Source organism: Poecilia formosa, unplaced genomic scaffold (genome assembly GCF_000485575.1).
Source record: "Poecilia formosa unplaced genomic scaffold, Poecilia_formosa-5.1.2 Scaffold241, whole genome shotgun sequence".
Lineage (NCBI taxonomy): Eukaryota > Metazoa > Chordata > Actinopteri > Cyprinodontiformes > Poeciliidae > Poecilia > Poecilia formosa.
The window spans coordinates 816033-833645 of NW_006800180.1; the positions used below are offsets into that span (position 1 = coordinate 816033).

Genomic DNA, 17613 nt, shown 5'->3' on the forward strand with positions numbered 1-17613 from the left:
ACCAAAATCAGATTTTTTTTTTCTCCGTCCATGCAGCCCAAATTACAAATAAGTTATAAAAAATTTTTTTAATCTAAAATATGACAACCAAAAACAATAAAACAGAAATGAGAAAAACGTGCAACAGAAACTGTAAATAAAATGGATTTTGTCTCTAAACAAAATCCCTCCAAAAAATATTAAGAATGGAAATTGAGCTAATTTTAACTTATTCATGCTAAATGACTAGTAGTTTACTGCAAAAGCCTTGGTCATGTATAACAAAGTCTTAGGATTTTTCAGACTCGTTTCCCTGATGAATTGTATCAATGAAGTAGCCATTAAAAGTAAATTTGGAGCTAAATGGGCTATATACATGTAAAAGTAGGGAATTGTTGTCTAAATATGATCTGTATTAATTCAAATTCCATCTTTTCTCTTTATTTTATAGGAAGATGCCAATTAGAAGAATCAACTCATTGCCAGTAAGTTTTTTTTTTCCATCACTATGTATTTTGACTAATTTCTCTTGCATTGTTATTAAATGAAATGTTAATTTCTAAAACAAAGATTTTAATTGATTTATATAAGAGAAAATGAAAAAATATAACAGTGAAGCAGAAAAAAGACTTTAAAGGGGCAGTATTATGTAAAATTGACAGCATGTTCTAAAAACATACCTGGAATGTTGCTTTGATTCATGCATGTTAGAGAAATAATTTGATCTCCCATGGCAACCATTCAGCTGTTCAAATCAGCAGGTTGGACCTTCACAGTGCGACGTCGCCACTCGACTCCTTCAGATTAGCAAGCAGCAATTGGCAAACACCTGGTTAAACTGAGCATGTAAAGTTTTTATAGATGCATTGCATGTTATTGTTTCCAACCTGAAATTTCACTTGTGCAAACAGTGGTGGAGAGGAAAAGACAATTCTTTTACATGCCATCCATAACTGTGGTAGAACAGTTCCATTAACAAAATAATTAGTTTGGGGTTAGGGTTAGTTTTGTTTTCAAGCTCAATGTTTATTTTGCAATTATTAAAAAAAAGTAACCTCTGTGGTAACAAATCTACCACAGAAATGGTTGATTAGCTCATTTAAACACCTGCTTTACTGATAATCTGTCAGAGTTGGTAAGTCACCATTTAATTTTTTTTTCTGAATCAAAAAACCAAATTCTGGAGCGCATCTACATATTAAAGTTCTCAAAGTCAAGCTAGCATAACTAGCCTACTTCCCTCTCCCTCACTATTTTTTTTAATTCAATCTTTTTCCTGACCTTGTTGTCTAGTTGCTGGAGTTAGTAGCAAAGCACTGTGTCCCTTTTTCTTTTATTTGTCACACGTAACATTAAGATTTAGCGCGTTTTGCTGACAACATGATGGCTAAAACCAATTGTAGCTGTCACTGCAGAGCAGTTTTATGCTAGGGGGCGTCGCATTGTAACGTGTCTATATAAACTACTTAACGAAGCACTGATAAAAGTGACAAAGGATTAATAGAAGTTATGTTGTGATGACTTCCTGAAGGTGGAGTTTCAGAAAGAACAGGAGCTTCTTAAAGAGACAGAGGTCCCACTGTTAAGGCATTAAATTAGGAAGTCAAAATTTCTTTGAAGTCATATTTAATATGTATAGCATTTTTATAAAAACTAAAGATAACATAGTTACTTGATTGTAACAATAAAGCAGCTCCATGTGTCTGGGAAATGCATAATACTGCCCATTTAAGTGGGGTTTCCATCAGTGGTTGGCTAACTGGTTCCCATTTCAGCCCCAGCTCCTGGGCTTCAGTCCGGCTCTGAAAGGACAGGAGACGGATTCCAATCGCTACGGAATATTTGGCCAGCAACCTCAACAAATGAAGCCCTCCGTCTCTCAGTTTGACAACAAGGAGAACATGCCAGAGGTCAGTGGATCATTTCTCCCTCCAAAGCATCTAGAAATACTGTTACCATGGCGATGGCATTGCATCTTTCAGGTTAAATTTGACTCCATTTCATTTAGAATCTCCGAAGTCATTGTTTAAATCTTCTCTGCTTCAAGTGGATTAATGTGGATAAAGACGATAAAACCCAGGCTATTAGCTGAAACACATGGATGTCGCTGTGAATAGAACTCGCTTCTCTTTTACAGATGCCTTTGGTAGATATTCCTCAAATTTAAAATGTGTAATTCTTTTCTCTCCTCTTTTTTTTTGTTTTTTTTACACTTAGGAGTTCTTTGAATTCAAGAAACCATCCAAGCCCGCGTCTCGGAGTCGCGGGCGCTCCTTCAACGGAGGACATTTAAAGGACGCCTTCGCTGCCCGTCCTAGCTCCGCTCCAGCTCTCATGGTGAGAAAACGTTCGAAGAATCCGACCATGTTTGTTCTGGAGCTTTTAGAAAGAAACAAATTGTCTTCTTTTTTGTTTCGCAGCTCTCTTCTCCGCCGCCAATCCAGCAGCTTGAATACGATTCAAGCCCTGTTTTCCTGAGGCGTTCCTCCCTGACCTCCTCTCTGAACGACGACGAAGACGACGGCTTTTTGGACGTACTCGATGACAACATGGTGGTAAGATGCCGTTCAAACGTAAATGCATTTAGATTTTTTATTTATTTTTTTTAATGAAATGGAAAAGGATTTCATGAAGGGTTTCTTGCAGGATGACTCTGGGATGCCAACCGGAATGGCGAGCTTGCTCACTGCACCGCTTATGGCTGACAATACAGGAGAGGACTCTGTAAGTTATTAAAATATGCACCAATGACAACAAAGAGATGTGAAATGAAGACTGGTTTTTAGAAATGATCCGTTTCTCCTTAGCCCATCGTCCGGTGTCGGCCACGGAACCTGTTTCGCTCTCCCTCCATGCCCAGCCCGGTGTCCCGCCCCGCCGTGAAGCGTCCCGACTGCCCTGCAGATGAAAACACTCCAGTGAGGGTGAAGAGGCGGCGGAGCGTCGCAGGAACACCTTGCACCAAGCTGGACCAAAGTCCAGAATCTCCGAGAAAGGTGAGTCGCTGTGCCTAAAAGGGGAAACTATCGAAACTATGAAAAACTTGAAAAGTTTTTCATAGTTTGAAAAACTATGGGAAACTATCGAAACTAGTTTCGATAGTTTCCCAATGCCCACCATATGCAAGAACTTTAGTTGTTCACAAGCTATTCTGAGCTTCAGCAGAATTTGAGTGTCTGAGTGTAAAAATGTTTAATGTATTCTGTCCTGGTGCTGTAAAGATGTTTTAGGTTACATTTTTCAGTCTGTTTTCTATTTATCTCAGCAAATGTCGCCACATTTGCTGTGGAACTTTTAAACAAGGTCATGACTTCCAGCTAATTAGTTTTGTGAATCCACAATTTTCCTCACAGTAATTTTTGTAGTTCAGTTATGCTGAAGTTGCAAGTGGATAAGTCAAAATGTTCGGTTCTAGCTTGTAATAATCCACAGCATCAGAGCCTCTTCAGAGTGTTCTGATTGAGTTTTATTTTTTGGAGTAATGTACCCAAATCCTTTTCCATTCTTCTTCCAGAGTTGTTCGCTGCTCCAGCGGTCCAAGTCCTTCTGTCACACAGAGATCGAGAAGCTTCTGGACAAGTCGGACGGCTCCAATGAGCTGATCGGAGACTTCACTAAGGTTAGAGAGACTGAAACCCCTCTGCTCTCGTCGTTGTTTAAAGAAGGAAACAACTTTTCCAATCCAATTACCTTTTGTCTTTTTAAGCCTTTCGTTCTTCCGACGGTGGATGGAAAACATCAAGACCTCAAGTACATTACCTCAGAAATGGTGAGTACTCTCATCCTGCCTAACATCTCCATGAACTCGTTGCATGGATACATTTTGTTTTCATAACTTTATTGGCCGTTCTGTCGACTTGTAGATGGTGGCAGCTCTCACCGGCCAGTTTGATCACCTCGTAGATCAGGTCATCGTCATAGACTGTCGCTACCCTTACGAGTTTGAAGGTGGACACATCAAAGTAAGTCAACCCATTGAACAGAATAAATAAATGAACTTTCTCTTCAGTTTTAACCTGATGAGGTAGAAACATGTATAAAGGTGACTTCTTTGTATTCTGAGCTGTCCCTGTTCTGTCTCAGGGGGCTTTGAACCTCCACCAAGAAGACCAAGTGGAGGATTTCCTCCTCAAGACCCCCATCGTCCCCTCCTGCCCAGAGAAGCGAGTCGTCATCGTCTTTCACTGCGAGTTCTCGTCGGAGCGTGGCCCTCGAATGTGCCGCTTCGTCAGGGAACGGGACCGCGCCGTCAACGTGTATCCCAATCTCCACTACCCCGAACTTTACATCCTCAAGGGTGGATACAAAGACTTCTTCCCTTTTTTCCAGGTGGTTCAGCTGCAGATTCCCTTTATGCTGATGACATGGAGTTCTAGGCCAAAACATTTCCTGATTCTTCATTCCTGTTGTCTCAACTTACTGTATTTAAAATTAAATTCTTACAATGTTTTTATCAAAGAAAAAAAGTTGGCCTTTTAATGTTTCAAGGTCTTAAATTTTGTCTTTAGGACTATTTAATCTTGTTTATATTTTTTTCTCATGAGAATTTAATGTCGGGTAAAAGTTTAACTTTCACTTTTACATCTTCATTTTGTTCAAGGCGGCTAACGCCAACTAGCTGGTAAGCTAGCTTTTTTTTTTTTTTTTGTGTCCATCATGGCTTATCGCCAGTTACCTGGACAAAGTTTGTACTTTTATCATAATTTACAAAAGCCGTACTTGTCAATTTTACTTAACGGTACGTTCAGAGGTTAAAACTGAAGTGTGTGTTTGTCTAAATGTGTGTTCTTGTCCCGCCCAGACCCAGTGCGAGCCCCAGTCCTACCGGCCGATGCACCACGAAGACTTCAAGGACGACCTGAGGAAATGCCGCCTGAAAAGTCGCACCTGGGCCGGAGAGCGCAGCAAGCGGGACATGTACTGCCGTCTGAAGAAATGGTGACGAGCTCCTCCTCTCATCCTCCATCCCAACCTGCCCCCCCGTATAAATGGACTCAGCAGGACCTCCCCATGCAGCCCATCGCCTCAGCCCACCCACTAGAAAGGCCTTTTTGGATAACACCAACAGAAAGGGGCTTTTTTTTCTTTTATTTCCCCCCCTTTTTTATTTTATTTTTTAGTTTTAGCAAATCCACCAGGTTTTGTTTATGTATTTATGCTACATTTCCAGATGGGGAAAACTTGAAAGGAAAGAAGCTTCCTCCTTCACAAAATGCTGAAGTTCTGCAAAGTGACTGTTTTAAGAAAACCACTTGGACCTATTGCTCATGTTTACCTGTTGTTTTTCTTTTCATATACATGTATAGAAAAATTTGATTGATCTGAAGCACAAATCAGTGACTTTGCAATAATACAACTGAACCAAATGATAAATCACGTCTTTTATTATTTTCTGTCATTTTAAGCACTTAATGAGGTGCATTTTTTTAATAGTCCTTTATAATGCACATTATTTTTTATGGTTTGGCCCTGTTTTTTTTTCTTCTTTTTTTTCTATGTTATCATTGTAGCATCTTGTCCAGAATTTCCAAAAATGCTAATTGGGTTTTGTAATGGCATGCAAAAAAGATGAAGTCAGATATTTTCTCTCCTCTCCTTCCTGACTAATTGCAATACTTGTTCATTTTTCTCAGTGAAAATACCAAAGCAAACCAAACTACCTGTTAACTGCACTGTTCAAGTTTTTTCTTATGCTGCAGGTCGGCAAGGTGAAAAGATCTTTGATTTGTATCTTTTTTCTTTTTTTTTTTTTTTCTTTTTTGTCTTTGCTGTGACTCCTTAATTTTCAAAGATAAAACGGTCTTGCCTCGTTTCTGAACCTGTGAGTGTCAGTCGGGTGGCTTCAGTATTTTGGTGCAGGCTTGTGGTGGAGCTGCTGAAATAAAGATCCTATATGAATTCAGATGAGTTGTATTGAAGCTTTTCTGTAAAATGTGGAAACAGGACTTGATGGTCACAACCCTGGTTAGGCCGCATGCATTTTTGGATATCAGTTTGTTTTGTTTTTTTTTGCATTAATGCATCTTATTTTTAAGGATAAACTAGGTTTTTTTGTGTTTTTTTTTCTTCTTTTCTTTAATTTCCCTCTTTTGTTTTAAGCAACTCATTTTAAAGTGATTTTAAATTTTTTTTTGGCATTTTATCCCCCAACCTGCTCAGTTTGGGATTTCTCCGGTTGAATTTCAATCTGGTCAATCAGCGAACAGAAGAAGTCCTCAGTGACGACGTTACGTTTCTGTATTATTGTTGTCTGCCTGTAGTTTTAGCAATGGCAGCAGGGGAAATGAATGCAGTTCAGTCCAGGTGTTTGTTTTTTTGTTTCGTTTTGTTTTTGTCATAGCCCAGACCCGGATGCACCGATAGCCTCAGTCCTATCAGTGCAGGCTATCTTCAAGGACAACCTGAGGAAATTTCGCCTGAAAAGTCACACCTGGGCCGGAGAGAGCAGCAAGCAGGACATGTACTGCCGTCTGAAGACATGGTGATGACTTCCTCTAAAATGTGGAATCAGGTGTAGCCCAGTGTTAAAAATACAAGTAAGAATGAATAAATATTGATTTCATATCTTATTCTATAATAGTATTGCATCAGTTCCTGACAGCTGTTGGTTGCTTCTGCTTACAGCCTGCAAAATTAGATGGAGAAACTTAGAAATCAAAAGTTTCTGCTATGGACGGATTGAAACTTGCATCATGTAGCATCAGTCAGATGTTTTTTTGTTTGTCTTTTTTTGTGGTGCCATAATTAAAAAAAAAAAAAAAAAGAAAATTTTTGTTGCGAAAGGTTTGGACTCCCTAAAACAAAGTATGAACACTTTGAGTCTGTTTTGGATTGAAGAAAGTCACCAATACATTCAAACTTGTATGACGGATTCTTGTTTATGAAAATAATTGCAGTTATTTTCCACATCCTGGAAAAAACAAATGTATATAATAATCACACTGTGAGGAGTGTATGTAAACTGATTACCGATGTAAAAGATAGTTGTGTGAATCCTAGTAGCTGCTTCCCGCAGCTAAACGTTTTCATGATTCAGAAACTTTGAGGAAAGTATTTCTTTAATAGAGGAAACTAAATTCTTTCTGTAGGATAAAAACAGCTGCAATCTCAGTTCAGATTTGAATTGCTTTCAGTTTTTTTTTTTTGTTTTCACCGCAGGTTTATCTGGACGGCTCCATAAACCTGCAGAACGAGCCTTCGGTACGCAGAGACACTCGTGTTCATGTTTGAACTCTAATAGCACATCTGCTCTTTTGTTTGCTCCTCTTCTCTGCTCGGCGGGGCCCGCTGGTTTTCCTGCTCAGAGCCGCTCTTATTTTTTTTCAAATTCTCCCTCCAGCAGCCAGCGTGGGGAGTGGCCTCTTTGTTTCAGCACGTGTCCGCTCCCTCCTCCGACACACACACACACGTGCGTTCCTTTCTTTGGAGGCAGATCCCGGCTGCATGACGGGCCTTGACAAGAATTTTAACAGTTCTCTTGGGAAAAAAACCCAAATACTCAGAGCTACTACGCGTCGTCAGAAACGTGACCCATCCGTTGCAAAAACACAGAATCTTTCAAAGTATATTTGATCCACTTTCTATCTTGGTGCACCTGAAATGAGACAAAAGCTTTTCAGTAAGACCAGAGCTTGTTTTAAGTCAATCATTTAAAGAATGTACTACTTCCACTGGCAGATTATTTCATCTACAACATAGGAAAAATGTCATAAGTAAAATAATTTGCCAGTGGATTAAGTATTTTTCAACATTATGGAATTATTGACTTAGAACAAGTTACCTGTAAGTTAGTTTTGTCTTATTTCAAGTGTACTAACATATTTTCCCTAGAAACTAGATAAAAATACTTAACTTGCATAAGGTTTATTTGTTTTTTTCCAGTGGAGAGCAAGTGTTAGAAAAATCTAATCAAACAAGAACTGATCAAAAAAGCACATAGACACTCATTACAAGAAAAAATATCAAAACATATATATTTAACCCAATGAAGTAAATAAGTCTTTAAAGACACATTAAATTCCCCAATGGATGAAAATGTTTTGAGCTCAGTGGAGGATCATTACTTTGAAATCAATTAATTTGAGTAAATTCTGATCAATTCTGGCATTTTTAAAGGGAAAGCCAGTTCAGTTTTGTACATAAAAACATCCCAGTGTAGTTTTCTGATCAGGTCTGATAATATGCAGCTTGACTGCAGCCATAAAAAGCTTCTAGTAAAACCCAAAGCTGGAATTGGCTGTTTTACTGGCACTGGCTTGACTTAAAACACTTTTAACATTTTTGATAAAGTTGAGGTGAGGTAAAGTTGAGCTTGGTCTGTCCCAAGACGTTCTGGTGTGTTTTGGATCTTTGTCCTGTTTCAACATGTAGTGTATCAGTGTCAACCACCTAGCGGCTAAGTTACCTGATGACCCACAGCATGATACTATCACCCACATACTTTGCTGTTAGAAGCCTTATTGTAGTTCCTCAAAACTTACTTTATCATTTTAGGCAAAAAGCTTAACCTAGCCATTGTCTTCCTATGCAATTCTGCTCGATTCTCATCTCCCTTCAGTATAAACGCCTGGGATTTCTCCCATTGAGAAATGGAGTTTCTCCAGGATTTCTCCAGTTGAATTTCAACCAGACCAATCAGTGAACAGAAAGAGAAGTTGTGAACTGTGACATTGTTTTGTTGCACTGTTTTATTATTGTAGTCTGCAAATAGGCTTGAGACAATTTTTGTTGTTGTTCGCTGGAGTGGAAGCGTGGCCAACACAAAGACGCTCAGGCCGTAGTGGCCACGCTTCCAATCACTGAGCAAATAAAGTTGTAGTAAGAGGGATGTATTGCTCACAAATAAATGCTCTCGCAAATAAATGCTCGCACGGGAAGCTTCTGTAGCTGGCGCATTTCAAACGTCATGGCCAAACGTTAGCGATGAGATCAAATCAAATCCAGTCATTTAAAACCTCGACAGCGTCCACGGCTCCCTTCTGAAATAATGGCCACAGTCTTTTTATTTTTTTTTGCCAAAATATAATTTAGGGGAAAAAATTTTACTTTTGTCTAAAATGACTTATGCAATTATTTTAGGAAGGTGATGATATGTACGTAGGACAGAAGCTGTCCTTTGCATGTATATCTGTACTTTGAGGTCCCACAGAAAAAAAATGAAATGATGCAAGGCTGAACCTGGCACCAAAAATCTCCAGCCTTGCTGCGACCTGTAACCACCGTGTTGCTGAGGCGTTGACAGTAAACTGACAAACCAGCCAGTAAATCAACCAGCCTTGCAACCCGACCTGCAAACCATGCAGCCCATGCACGGGTGTGGCCCGTGGGTGTGTAGGAATGAACTTTGCTTCTGAGGGTTTTTCAGGAACCGGTGCTTTCTGCACGTCTCTTTTGCGATTGATGATATTGCCACATGCCGAGGATGTTTTTATTCCTCCTTGTCAAGAATGCACACAGCAGACCAAAAAATAAAAAATAAAAATCAGTCGTCGCCCGTCGTGGTGTTTGTTAAGCTTCCTCTATTTCAAACTGGCGCGCCTCGTCCTCATTGGTCCGGCCCTTCCCTTCACCACATCCTGTTCTTCTTACTCAGCTGGTGTGGTTCATCACATGGAAATGTGACTCACAGTTCAAAACAATGAAACTGGTTAAGTTTTTTTTCTTGTGGGGAGCCAGACATGAGCCTCTGCACAGCTCTCATGCTTGTTGCCTGTGCAAGTCGAGACCCCAGATTGAGGAGCGGATCACGTCAAACAGCTGTAGCCGGGTCAGGCAGAGCGACTGGACTTCACTTTCACATTGAATGTTCACGGAAAGATCTGGTTAATTATTAGCTGTAGTGATTGTCTTTAGCTGAGGGAAAATGTGCGTGATTACCCAGAAGGTGTCACAGAGATACTCTTCACTCACGCATGTTCTGTTTCATGCAACATGACGATGTGGCTTCTTAAGAGCAGCCCTTGTGATTGAAGCCCTAACGGTGGTTTGCCTAAACCCATGTGTTTGCGTTTTCGTCCCAAACCATGTAACAAACAAGAAGGTTGTTTTGCCACATTACAGCAAAATGTAATTTTTTTGGCGATTTGTAAAATGCCATGTGTTGTAAATTAACACTACGCCTCTCTGAACACACAACACATTCGGTGAAACATGGTATAGGTAGCATATAGGCTGACACATTACATCAAAGTCACATGACCCAACTTTTGTAACATGGAAAATGTATTTTTTTTTTTTAAAGACATTTCAAATTAGCTGCGGTCCTCACTACTAAACAGTAATGAATTTTTCTGAATCGAATACATGTATTGTCCTGATCCATTCTGGGTGAATGAGAGACAAGTAAAACCACCAGGAACACAACATCCTCATGACTTCTGCATTTCAATAGTTGTGGGTTTGTCAGGAAAGAAGATGAGAAGACGACTGCAATGGAGAAATGAATGTGCTCTTTCTATTTTTTTTTTCGCTGTCACAGCAGTTTAACATCTAACGCGCGTGCGCGCGCGCACACACACACACACACACACACACACACACAGACAAATATACATTAACTGAGCAGAGCCTCTCAGGCTGAAGAAGCAGCAGCTGCTTGATAACCAGTTGTCTCTGCTTGTCTTCAGGTGACACTCAGCCTGAAACCTCCTGTAGACTTTCTTACATTTTAGAATTTATTTTGTGCAATATGATATAAATATAAATATATAAATGTTTGACTGTATCCGCACATGTACAGCTTTAATTCGTTTAACAGTAGACAAAACTAGAAAAAAATCTCGAGCACCCTCTGCTGGTTAAAACATCGCATTGCAACAACCCCGGTTAAGTGATCACCTGACCAACGCGGAAGTAAAGATCCCGAGGATGCAAAGTGGCTCTTTGAAATGGTTCCTAGATTCCGAGCGGTGTTCCAGAGGTTTTTGAAAGACGTTTTAGTAAAATGGTGCGGTGCTTCCTGATCCACACTGTGTGCCCAGTCGGCGCTCTGACCGCCGGGGAAAGTCGGGTGCTTTACTCCCGGCTCTTCGGTCCAGACGAGGTGGTTCTGTCCAAACAACAACGCGAGTTCACCCCGGAGGAGAGGAGACTCCTGCAGAAGGAGAAGGTTTCTGTGGTGGCCAGGTGAGAACTGGGAGTAGTTACTAATTATTAATCCCAAACAAGAGTGACACCGTCAGAGTGGTGAAAACGACATGAATCGGTTAGAAACGCAGAAAAAGCAGGAATGTATTTGTTCTGTTTTGTGGTAACAACACAAACCCACATGTCTAATCCAGGTCTGTCATCCTTACATGATTGGTTATTAGCCAACATTTAAGCATATTCAAAATTCAGATTTTTTTCCCTGTTCATTAAATGCATCAAACACTAAAGCTATGTAGCATGAAGAGTGACCGATTGCAATAAAGAACTTGTGAAGTAATTTAAATGTCATTAATTTACAATGTCATCATCGTGATAAATTTCTTACAAGATTTTTGATTCATAATTTGTCACGATAAATTCCAGTTAATGTAAAAAAAAAAAAAGAAGAAGAAAACGGACCAAAATTATTTTTTGTTTATTTTGTATACAGTTGTTTTCCTCAGGAGCTTCACAGGGTGTGGAAAAAATCTGATTAAATGAAGTTTCTATATGCAGGTTAGAGATATAAACCACACTTCTTTCATTATGCGGCGTCTTGAAGAAGCTTATTTGAAATAGCGAAGTGTTTCAAGAGCAGCATATGTTAGTGGCTCCATGAATTCGTAAAAAATTTGTAATAGTTTTTTTTAAAAATCTTTTTTATTGTTATCACAATAGTACTACAAAATATTGTAAAAAATTTTAAGTCCGTATCGCCAACCCCTATTCATGTGCAGAAGCACTAAACTGTCAACTTCACCCTTCAAACCCAGTGGGCGGGACTATTGCTGCTTCTACACAGACCTTGACGCCTGATTGGCTACTTCTAACAGCAAACTTCTTCCTCGCTTTACTGGGAAAGTGTAGAAAAACACATTGGATCCACCTTCAAAGAATGTGCAGCACGTATTTGTAGAACGGGGAGAAGAGACAAGGTCGCATCCAAAAACAAAACCAGAAATTGGTAGTATTGGGTACGAAAACCGTGATCGGTGCATTTCTATTCTGCTGATGCTGCAGCAGCTCCACACGCACACCCAATCAGTTTCTCCCTTAGTTTAAAGTTTTACTCATGTTTATTTACTTAAAATAACTTCTATTATTCATTGTAAATGGAGCCAACCCCCAGTGGATCTTTACAAAATACTAATAGATTCAAAGTTAATTCCATACATTTGAACTTGCTACAAAATAATGCAGTTTAGTTTATTATTCGAGTCACTGACTCCTGCAACAATCCCGCATGTAGAAGAAATGTTTATTCACATTTTTATTTATTCAGCAGTATTGTGTCTGCTCATGGTTTTTTCCTGGATCCTGCTAATATTCTAAGGCACATATTTAAAAAAGGAAAAAATGAAAAAGAAAGAAATTCCTGCCAAGCTGCATCAAGGCTGGAGGAGGCCGTCTGTCTCCTCGTTCGTCTCATTTCTGTCCAGTTGCAGCAAACGTTGGAGAACCTCACTCTGGCTGGTTGAAGCCGCTCTGATTACCTGATCAAATTTTACAGTCTGTTATTTTTTTAAGTTGGCGTTCTCTTTGACTTGCTCATGAAATCAGTAACATCGGAAAATTTAGAGGGAACGAACAGAGAACAAGTCTTTGTCATGTGACCATGCAGAATTATTTTCACATGAACTTTTTTTTTTTTACATCTTTCTTTTATCTGGTAAAAATTACAATTTCATGTTTTTATTCTTGACATTGTTACTACAAAATAAGCATAGCACTTTAATAACAAATATGTTATAAATCACATTTAGGGGATGCTTTTCTTGTTTTTTGCACCTTCATTCTTCACCTTCAGTGAAGAACATGTAACTTTGAAATGTATATGTTACATTATATATGTATGTATATGTCAAGTGACCCCCACATACAACATTGAGTTATTTCATCAGAAATAATCATGCAGGAATGCATAAACTGAAGGTTTATTTATTTCAGTGATTACACTGGTTAGCCAGTAGGGGGCAGTGTTTAGGGTCCAATGATCTCCAGCTACTGTAAACGCACATAAAAAAAGCATTTTTTGCATTTTATGTTAAAGTTTGTAAAGAAAATTTTGAAGAGAAATATTGATTTTGCGATTTTGAGCCACAATTTGAAATGTCTAACTAACTATGATGCCCTTTCTCCTACGAAGGCGGGTCCGAAGTGCCGTCTCCCTGTCACGGGAGGCTAGTGGTCGGCAGCTGGTGGACGCGTTGCCAGGCGACGAGGCTCTGGTCCTGCAGGACGCAGACAGCGGGGTGGTGCGTCTGAGAGCGGGCGAACCTTTCTCTGAGGAAATGAGCGTCCTGTGGCTGGGGGTCCAGAGCCTGGGCTTCACGCTGGTCTGTGAGCCTCAGGACAACCTGCTGCTGGCCGAGGGCGTCTTAAGAAACCTGACCAGGCACTGTCTGGACAACCTGCACATGCTGGGGCAAGGCAGCGAGGTGAGCAGGAGGAAGGGTTATTACTAACCAAGTGATAAAGAATAGTTTGTCAAATTTGGACAAGATTCAAATGTGGTCCTGGACAGAAAGTCTTGAAACTTTTTATACAGAATGTTTTCTGATCATATCCACCACCAGCAGTACAGCGCAGGACTTCTTATGGCTTCAGCCCAGATTCATATTCCATGTAGTTTGTAGTTGTAACAAACTTAATGGAGATGAAAATCTTTTGATCTCCAATTTTCCCTCCTTTCAGTGTTTTAAGCCAACACTTTAACTTTTAATTTCTCCTCATGTTCAACCATTTTTTTTAGTCTACTAGATGTTATGTTCTGTATTTTCATAAACTAATAACTGATCTATTCATCGATTGCAGTTTTCTGTCTGATCACTGATCTTTAAAAATCCTGACCCACCAAATCCAGCTGAAAACCTTTTTTTTGTCTGTAAAATCGCTAAATATAGCAACAATATATATTTTTATATGCCTGAAAATTGGCTAAATATTGTCGCTGAGTTTGTCTGAGTTCCAGACAAAAAGAAGGGATTCGGTATGAAGCCAAACTGTTATTAAGATACTTTTTAAGCATTTTGTTTTAAATACATAAGTTAATTTTAGTCAAACTCCAGTTAACTACATAATTCAAATGTTGAAAGAACGGTGGGAAACTTGAGCGCTTGACAGAAAACCCTTTTTTTTCCTGAGATCTGTCACTCAGTGTTGAGATGAAACTTAAATAGATCTCTGACCATAAAGGAAATCTTATCCTACCTGACAAATCCATCCTTCCTCTAACGTCTGGTAGTGGCAGCATCATTCTGTGGGAATGTTTGACAATAACAGATTCTTAAAAATGTTAGTTACTCTCTTTCAGAAACATAAATAAATTCTTCTCCTGTAGAAAAAACAAACTTCCTCTCTGTTAGCAAATCTAGAATTGTCACCGTAGCAACCGTTCTCCTCCAGGTCCTGCTGAAGAGCAGCCGGATCGACGTTCTGCTCAGCCGCCTGCTTCCTCACGGCCAGCTCCTCTTCCTCAACCATCGCTTCGCTCAGAGTCTGGAGAAGGAGGTGGCGTCTTCCATGGCCAAATGAGGCCAACAGCTGCATCACCTCCACCTGCCAGCTGGAGCTCGATAACCGCCAGCTTTAACCAAGACTTAGCACCAGAGTTTACTTTTGGTAACGTTTGAGTGTTTGAGAAGCGGGCCAGCCGTCTCTCTGCTGCTGGAAGACGTGTAAACACAGAGTGAGGATCATCTCCTTCTGCCACCTTCACTGGTTCCTCACTGTGGGGGAGGCTTCGCTTTCTATCCTGTTTGTCAAATTCAAGAGCGGAAAAGTAAAATAAATAAATAAATAAATAAATAAATAAATAAAAATGGCAGCATCTTAAGTGCAGCTGAGTGAAGACTGGATTCACCAAACTCAATGTGTCATGATGTGGCCAGTAGGGGGAGCTGGATTCCTGCTTCCTGCTGAGAGAGAAGAAGAAAGTTGACCAGTTGGTGTGTTTGAGTCGTATAATAATAATAATAATAATAATAATAATAATAAGAATAATAAGTAAGTAAAGGTGTTGAGCTGCTGTACTAGAATCAGTACAGAACAGAAAATGTGCTGCTTGAGTTTTTGTTGAACTGATACTGAGTGTCTGAAAAAGGCAACTTTACTAATGAGACATTCTTTCTTCTGTTTTTATGCCAACATCATTTCAAAAGTGTAAATGGTCTCATTTTCTTGTATCTAAAATAAAATCTGTCTTGTATTTGCTGTGGTCCTTGTCTTGAGTCTTTAACGTTTTGTTGTACTCCAGAAAACCAGAGGAAATGATCAATGCATCAGGCTATTTTCTTTATTTGGTTTCTAATCTTAATTTAACCATATGAAATATATATATAACTGTTTGAATTGTTCTCATGGTTAAAAAAATCCAAAATGATTTATCTCCAGGATTGTGAAACAACTCGCTGTTGAAAACAGGCTATTTTACACGTGGACATCCATTCACAGTTTTTTCTTGTTTTTAATTGCTTAAGCGCCGTTTTTCCTTTTAAAAACACTCAATTAGCACAGCAGCACCTTGGATTATTTGCACAATGGATCACTTTGGTTAAAACTGCAACTTATTAGAAGCCAGTTTTCTTCTGAAAACATCCGTCACATGCGCTGGTTCAGTTAAACTCTCCTGTGTTTATCTTAAAACACTTGATTAACAGCGAGAAGTTGAAAACATAATTTCACCAAACCACATGACACAGACCAGCTGAAACATTGTTTCTCTTCATCACGTTTCTTTTTTTTTTTTTTAATTACTGAAGTTGAGAAAAAAATAGATCACACTGGACATGATTCACCTTCTGTTAACCTTAAAATTTCACAATTTTCTGACATTGTCTGTCTACTGATCCTGTTGGACCATTTAGAGATCAATGAGACAAACATTTACCTACTGTAAATATACATTTTATGTTAACTTTCATATTGAAAAACATTTGAAAAAGTGGAACCTTTATCCTGAATGAAGTATTTATATTGTAGTAAAGAAATTCAAAAAGTCTTTTTTAAAATGCCAGAATTTGCACATATTTTGTCTGAAGACATTTTAAAACATACATTACCAAATATGTTTTTATTAGAGTCCTTTCTTGGAAAACTACTTTTTATCTTTACTTGAGTATAATTTTTAGTCACTCTGCTCCCCTTTAATTCAGAGACAGTTTTAATTTTAGTGTCTCAGCAATTGCAAGAAACTGTAAATGAGTTAAATACTCAGTGCTGCCACCAGGGGGCAGCATCAAGCCAGTCATGACAGGTGTTGCGCCCTGTTTCCACTAATAAAACACAGACTAACACCAGAGCAGAAATCCTTCCTGTTGCAAATATCCCAAATCCTTCTGCCTTGAAACTATTTCAAACAAGATGGCTGACACCAAACAACCAGCATTTAAAATTGCTTCTCTGTGTGTGTGTGTGTGTGTGTAATTATATGTAATTAGTGATGCACAGAAACAGGAAGATGATCCTTGGCTTCAAGCAGCTGTTTGATAAAATTGCATGAGTTAATGTCAAGTGGAGATTAAAATGTCCGGGTCTGGCTGTAGATTTGTTCCATGCGTTGCTCTTTCATCGGCCGTGATTGTAAATGCAAGCTTGTTGGCAGGATTATTAATAAGGTTTACAAAAAAAAAAGTCTGTTTATAAATAAATAAACAAACAGAACAGGTTATTAAAAGCTTATAAGTATGAAATCCCATGGATGTTTTTACCCTATAAACATGCTAGATTAGTGTTATAAAGGGCTAAAAAAAAGATTATGTAAGTTTTTCTATTATAAAATATTCAGGAATAATTCCCTAAATTATACCCAAGGTTCCCTGAGGTTCAAGTTCTTTTGGGTAAAAAAAAAAAAAAAGCTTTCTGCATATAATGAAATGGAAACCAACCCTTCTTGAGCTTTAGTGGCACAGGAGGACTGCAATTAGCTGCAGCACAAAAGCAATCGGAAGCAATCGCAAACTTTGCAAATCGTTTTTTTAATAGCCTTACACTAAAAAAAAAAGAAAAGAAAAAAAAAACTAACCAGATGGTGAGCTGGCTCAAGACTATCAAAGGCAGCAAAGGTTAAACCGTGTGAAGCCCCAGAGCTGCAAGATCAAAGGTAAAATCTGTTTCTTGCTTAGATCGTGACTGAGGCAGAGGGAAGATCCTCCAGAGTCTGCTGGAGAGAAGAAAACAAATGACTGTGCAAACATTCATACTTATTTTTCTATAGCTAGTGACAATCCATGTTTTCATCAGTGGTCTTCTGCTTGTCTGAGATTGGGTCACAGAGGCAGGTGCGGAGCTATGGGGGAGGGCTGCTCCCCATCCGGATGGGTGCCCATGGTGGCCTGGGTCTGGGGGTGCCAGGGAGGGAGGAATGGTTTCAAGTCACTTTAATGTCTGATTATAGACAGAGAAAGTGCGCTCTCACCTGTTCAGAAAGGTGTATGTAATGTTAAAGTTACCGTCCCTCAATGGAATTTAAAGTAGTCAGTCCCAGTTACTGTTTCACTCACGGCTTAG

General features: G+C 39.2%; 2 protein-coding genes across 2 annotated transcripts in view; both read left to right on the forward strand.

The window, feature by feature from the left end:
* The window catches only part of cdc25b (cell division cycle 25B), a 9201-nt gene extending 3319 nt beyond the window's left edge, over positions 1-5882 (forward strand). Inside the window, exons 4-14 of the mRNA XM_016680435.1 lie at positions 431-464; positions 1755-1889; positions 2197-2316; positions 2400-2534; positions 2626-2703; positions 2787-2975; positions 3494-3598; positions 3686-3748; positions 3843-3941; positions 4063-4308; positions 4781-5882. Coding sequence (XP_016535921.1) covers positions 431-464; positions 1755-1889; positions 2197-2316; positions 2400-2534; positions 2626-2703; positions 2787-2975; positions 3494-3598; positions 3686-3748; positions 3843-3941; positions 4063-4308; positions 4781-4921 — 1345 coding nt within the window. The 3' untranslated portion in view covers positions 4922-5882. The remainder of the gene's footprint in view (positions 1-430; positions 465-1754; positions 1890-2196; positions 2317-2399; positions 2535-2625; positions 2704-2786; positions 2976-3493; positions 3599-3685; positions 3749-3842; positions 3942-4062; positions 4309-4780) is intronic.
* Positions 5883-10791: 4909 nt separating this feature from the next.
* On the forward strand, positions 10792-14893 carry ap5s1 (adaptor related protein complex 5 subunit sigma 1). The gene is made up of 3 exons (XM_007569538.2): positions 10792-11103; positions 13253-13544; positions 14512-14893. Exons 1-3 carry the CDS (start codon positions 10922-10924, stop codon positions 14638-14640), a joined length of 603 nt encoding a protein of 200 aa, XP_007569600.1. The 5' UTR covers positions 10792-10921; the 3' UTR covers positions 14641-14893.
* The last annotated feature ends 2720 nt before the right edge of the window (positions 14894-17613 follow it).

Bases quoted from the DNA above. Each gene is read 5' to 3' on its own strand.
- ap5s1 (XM_007569538.2), top strand. From the start codon at position 10,922: ATGGTGCGGTGCTTCCTGATCCACACTGTGTGCCCAGTCGGCGCTCTG. The intron at 11,104-13,252 runs GTGAGAACTGGG...TCTCCTACGAAG, and splicing joins AAGGTTTCTGTGGTGGCCAG to GCGGGTCCGAAGTGCCGTCT. The intron at 13,545-14,511 runs GTGAGCAGGAGG...GTTCTCCTCCAG, and splicing joins TGCTGGGGCAAGGCAGCGAG to GTCCTGCTGAAGAGCAGCCG.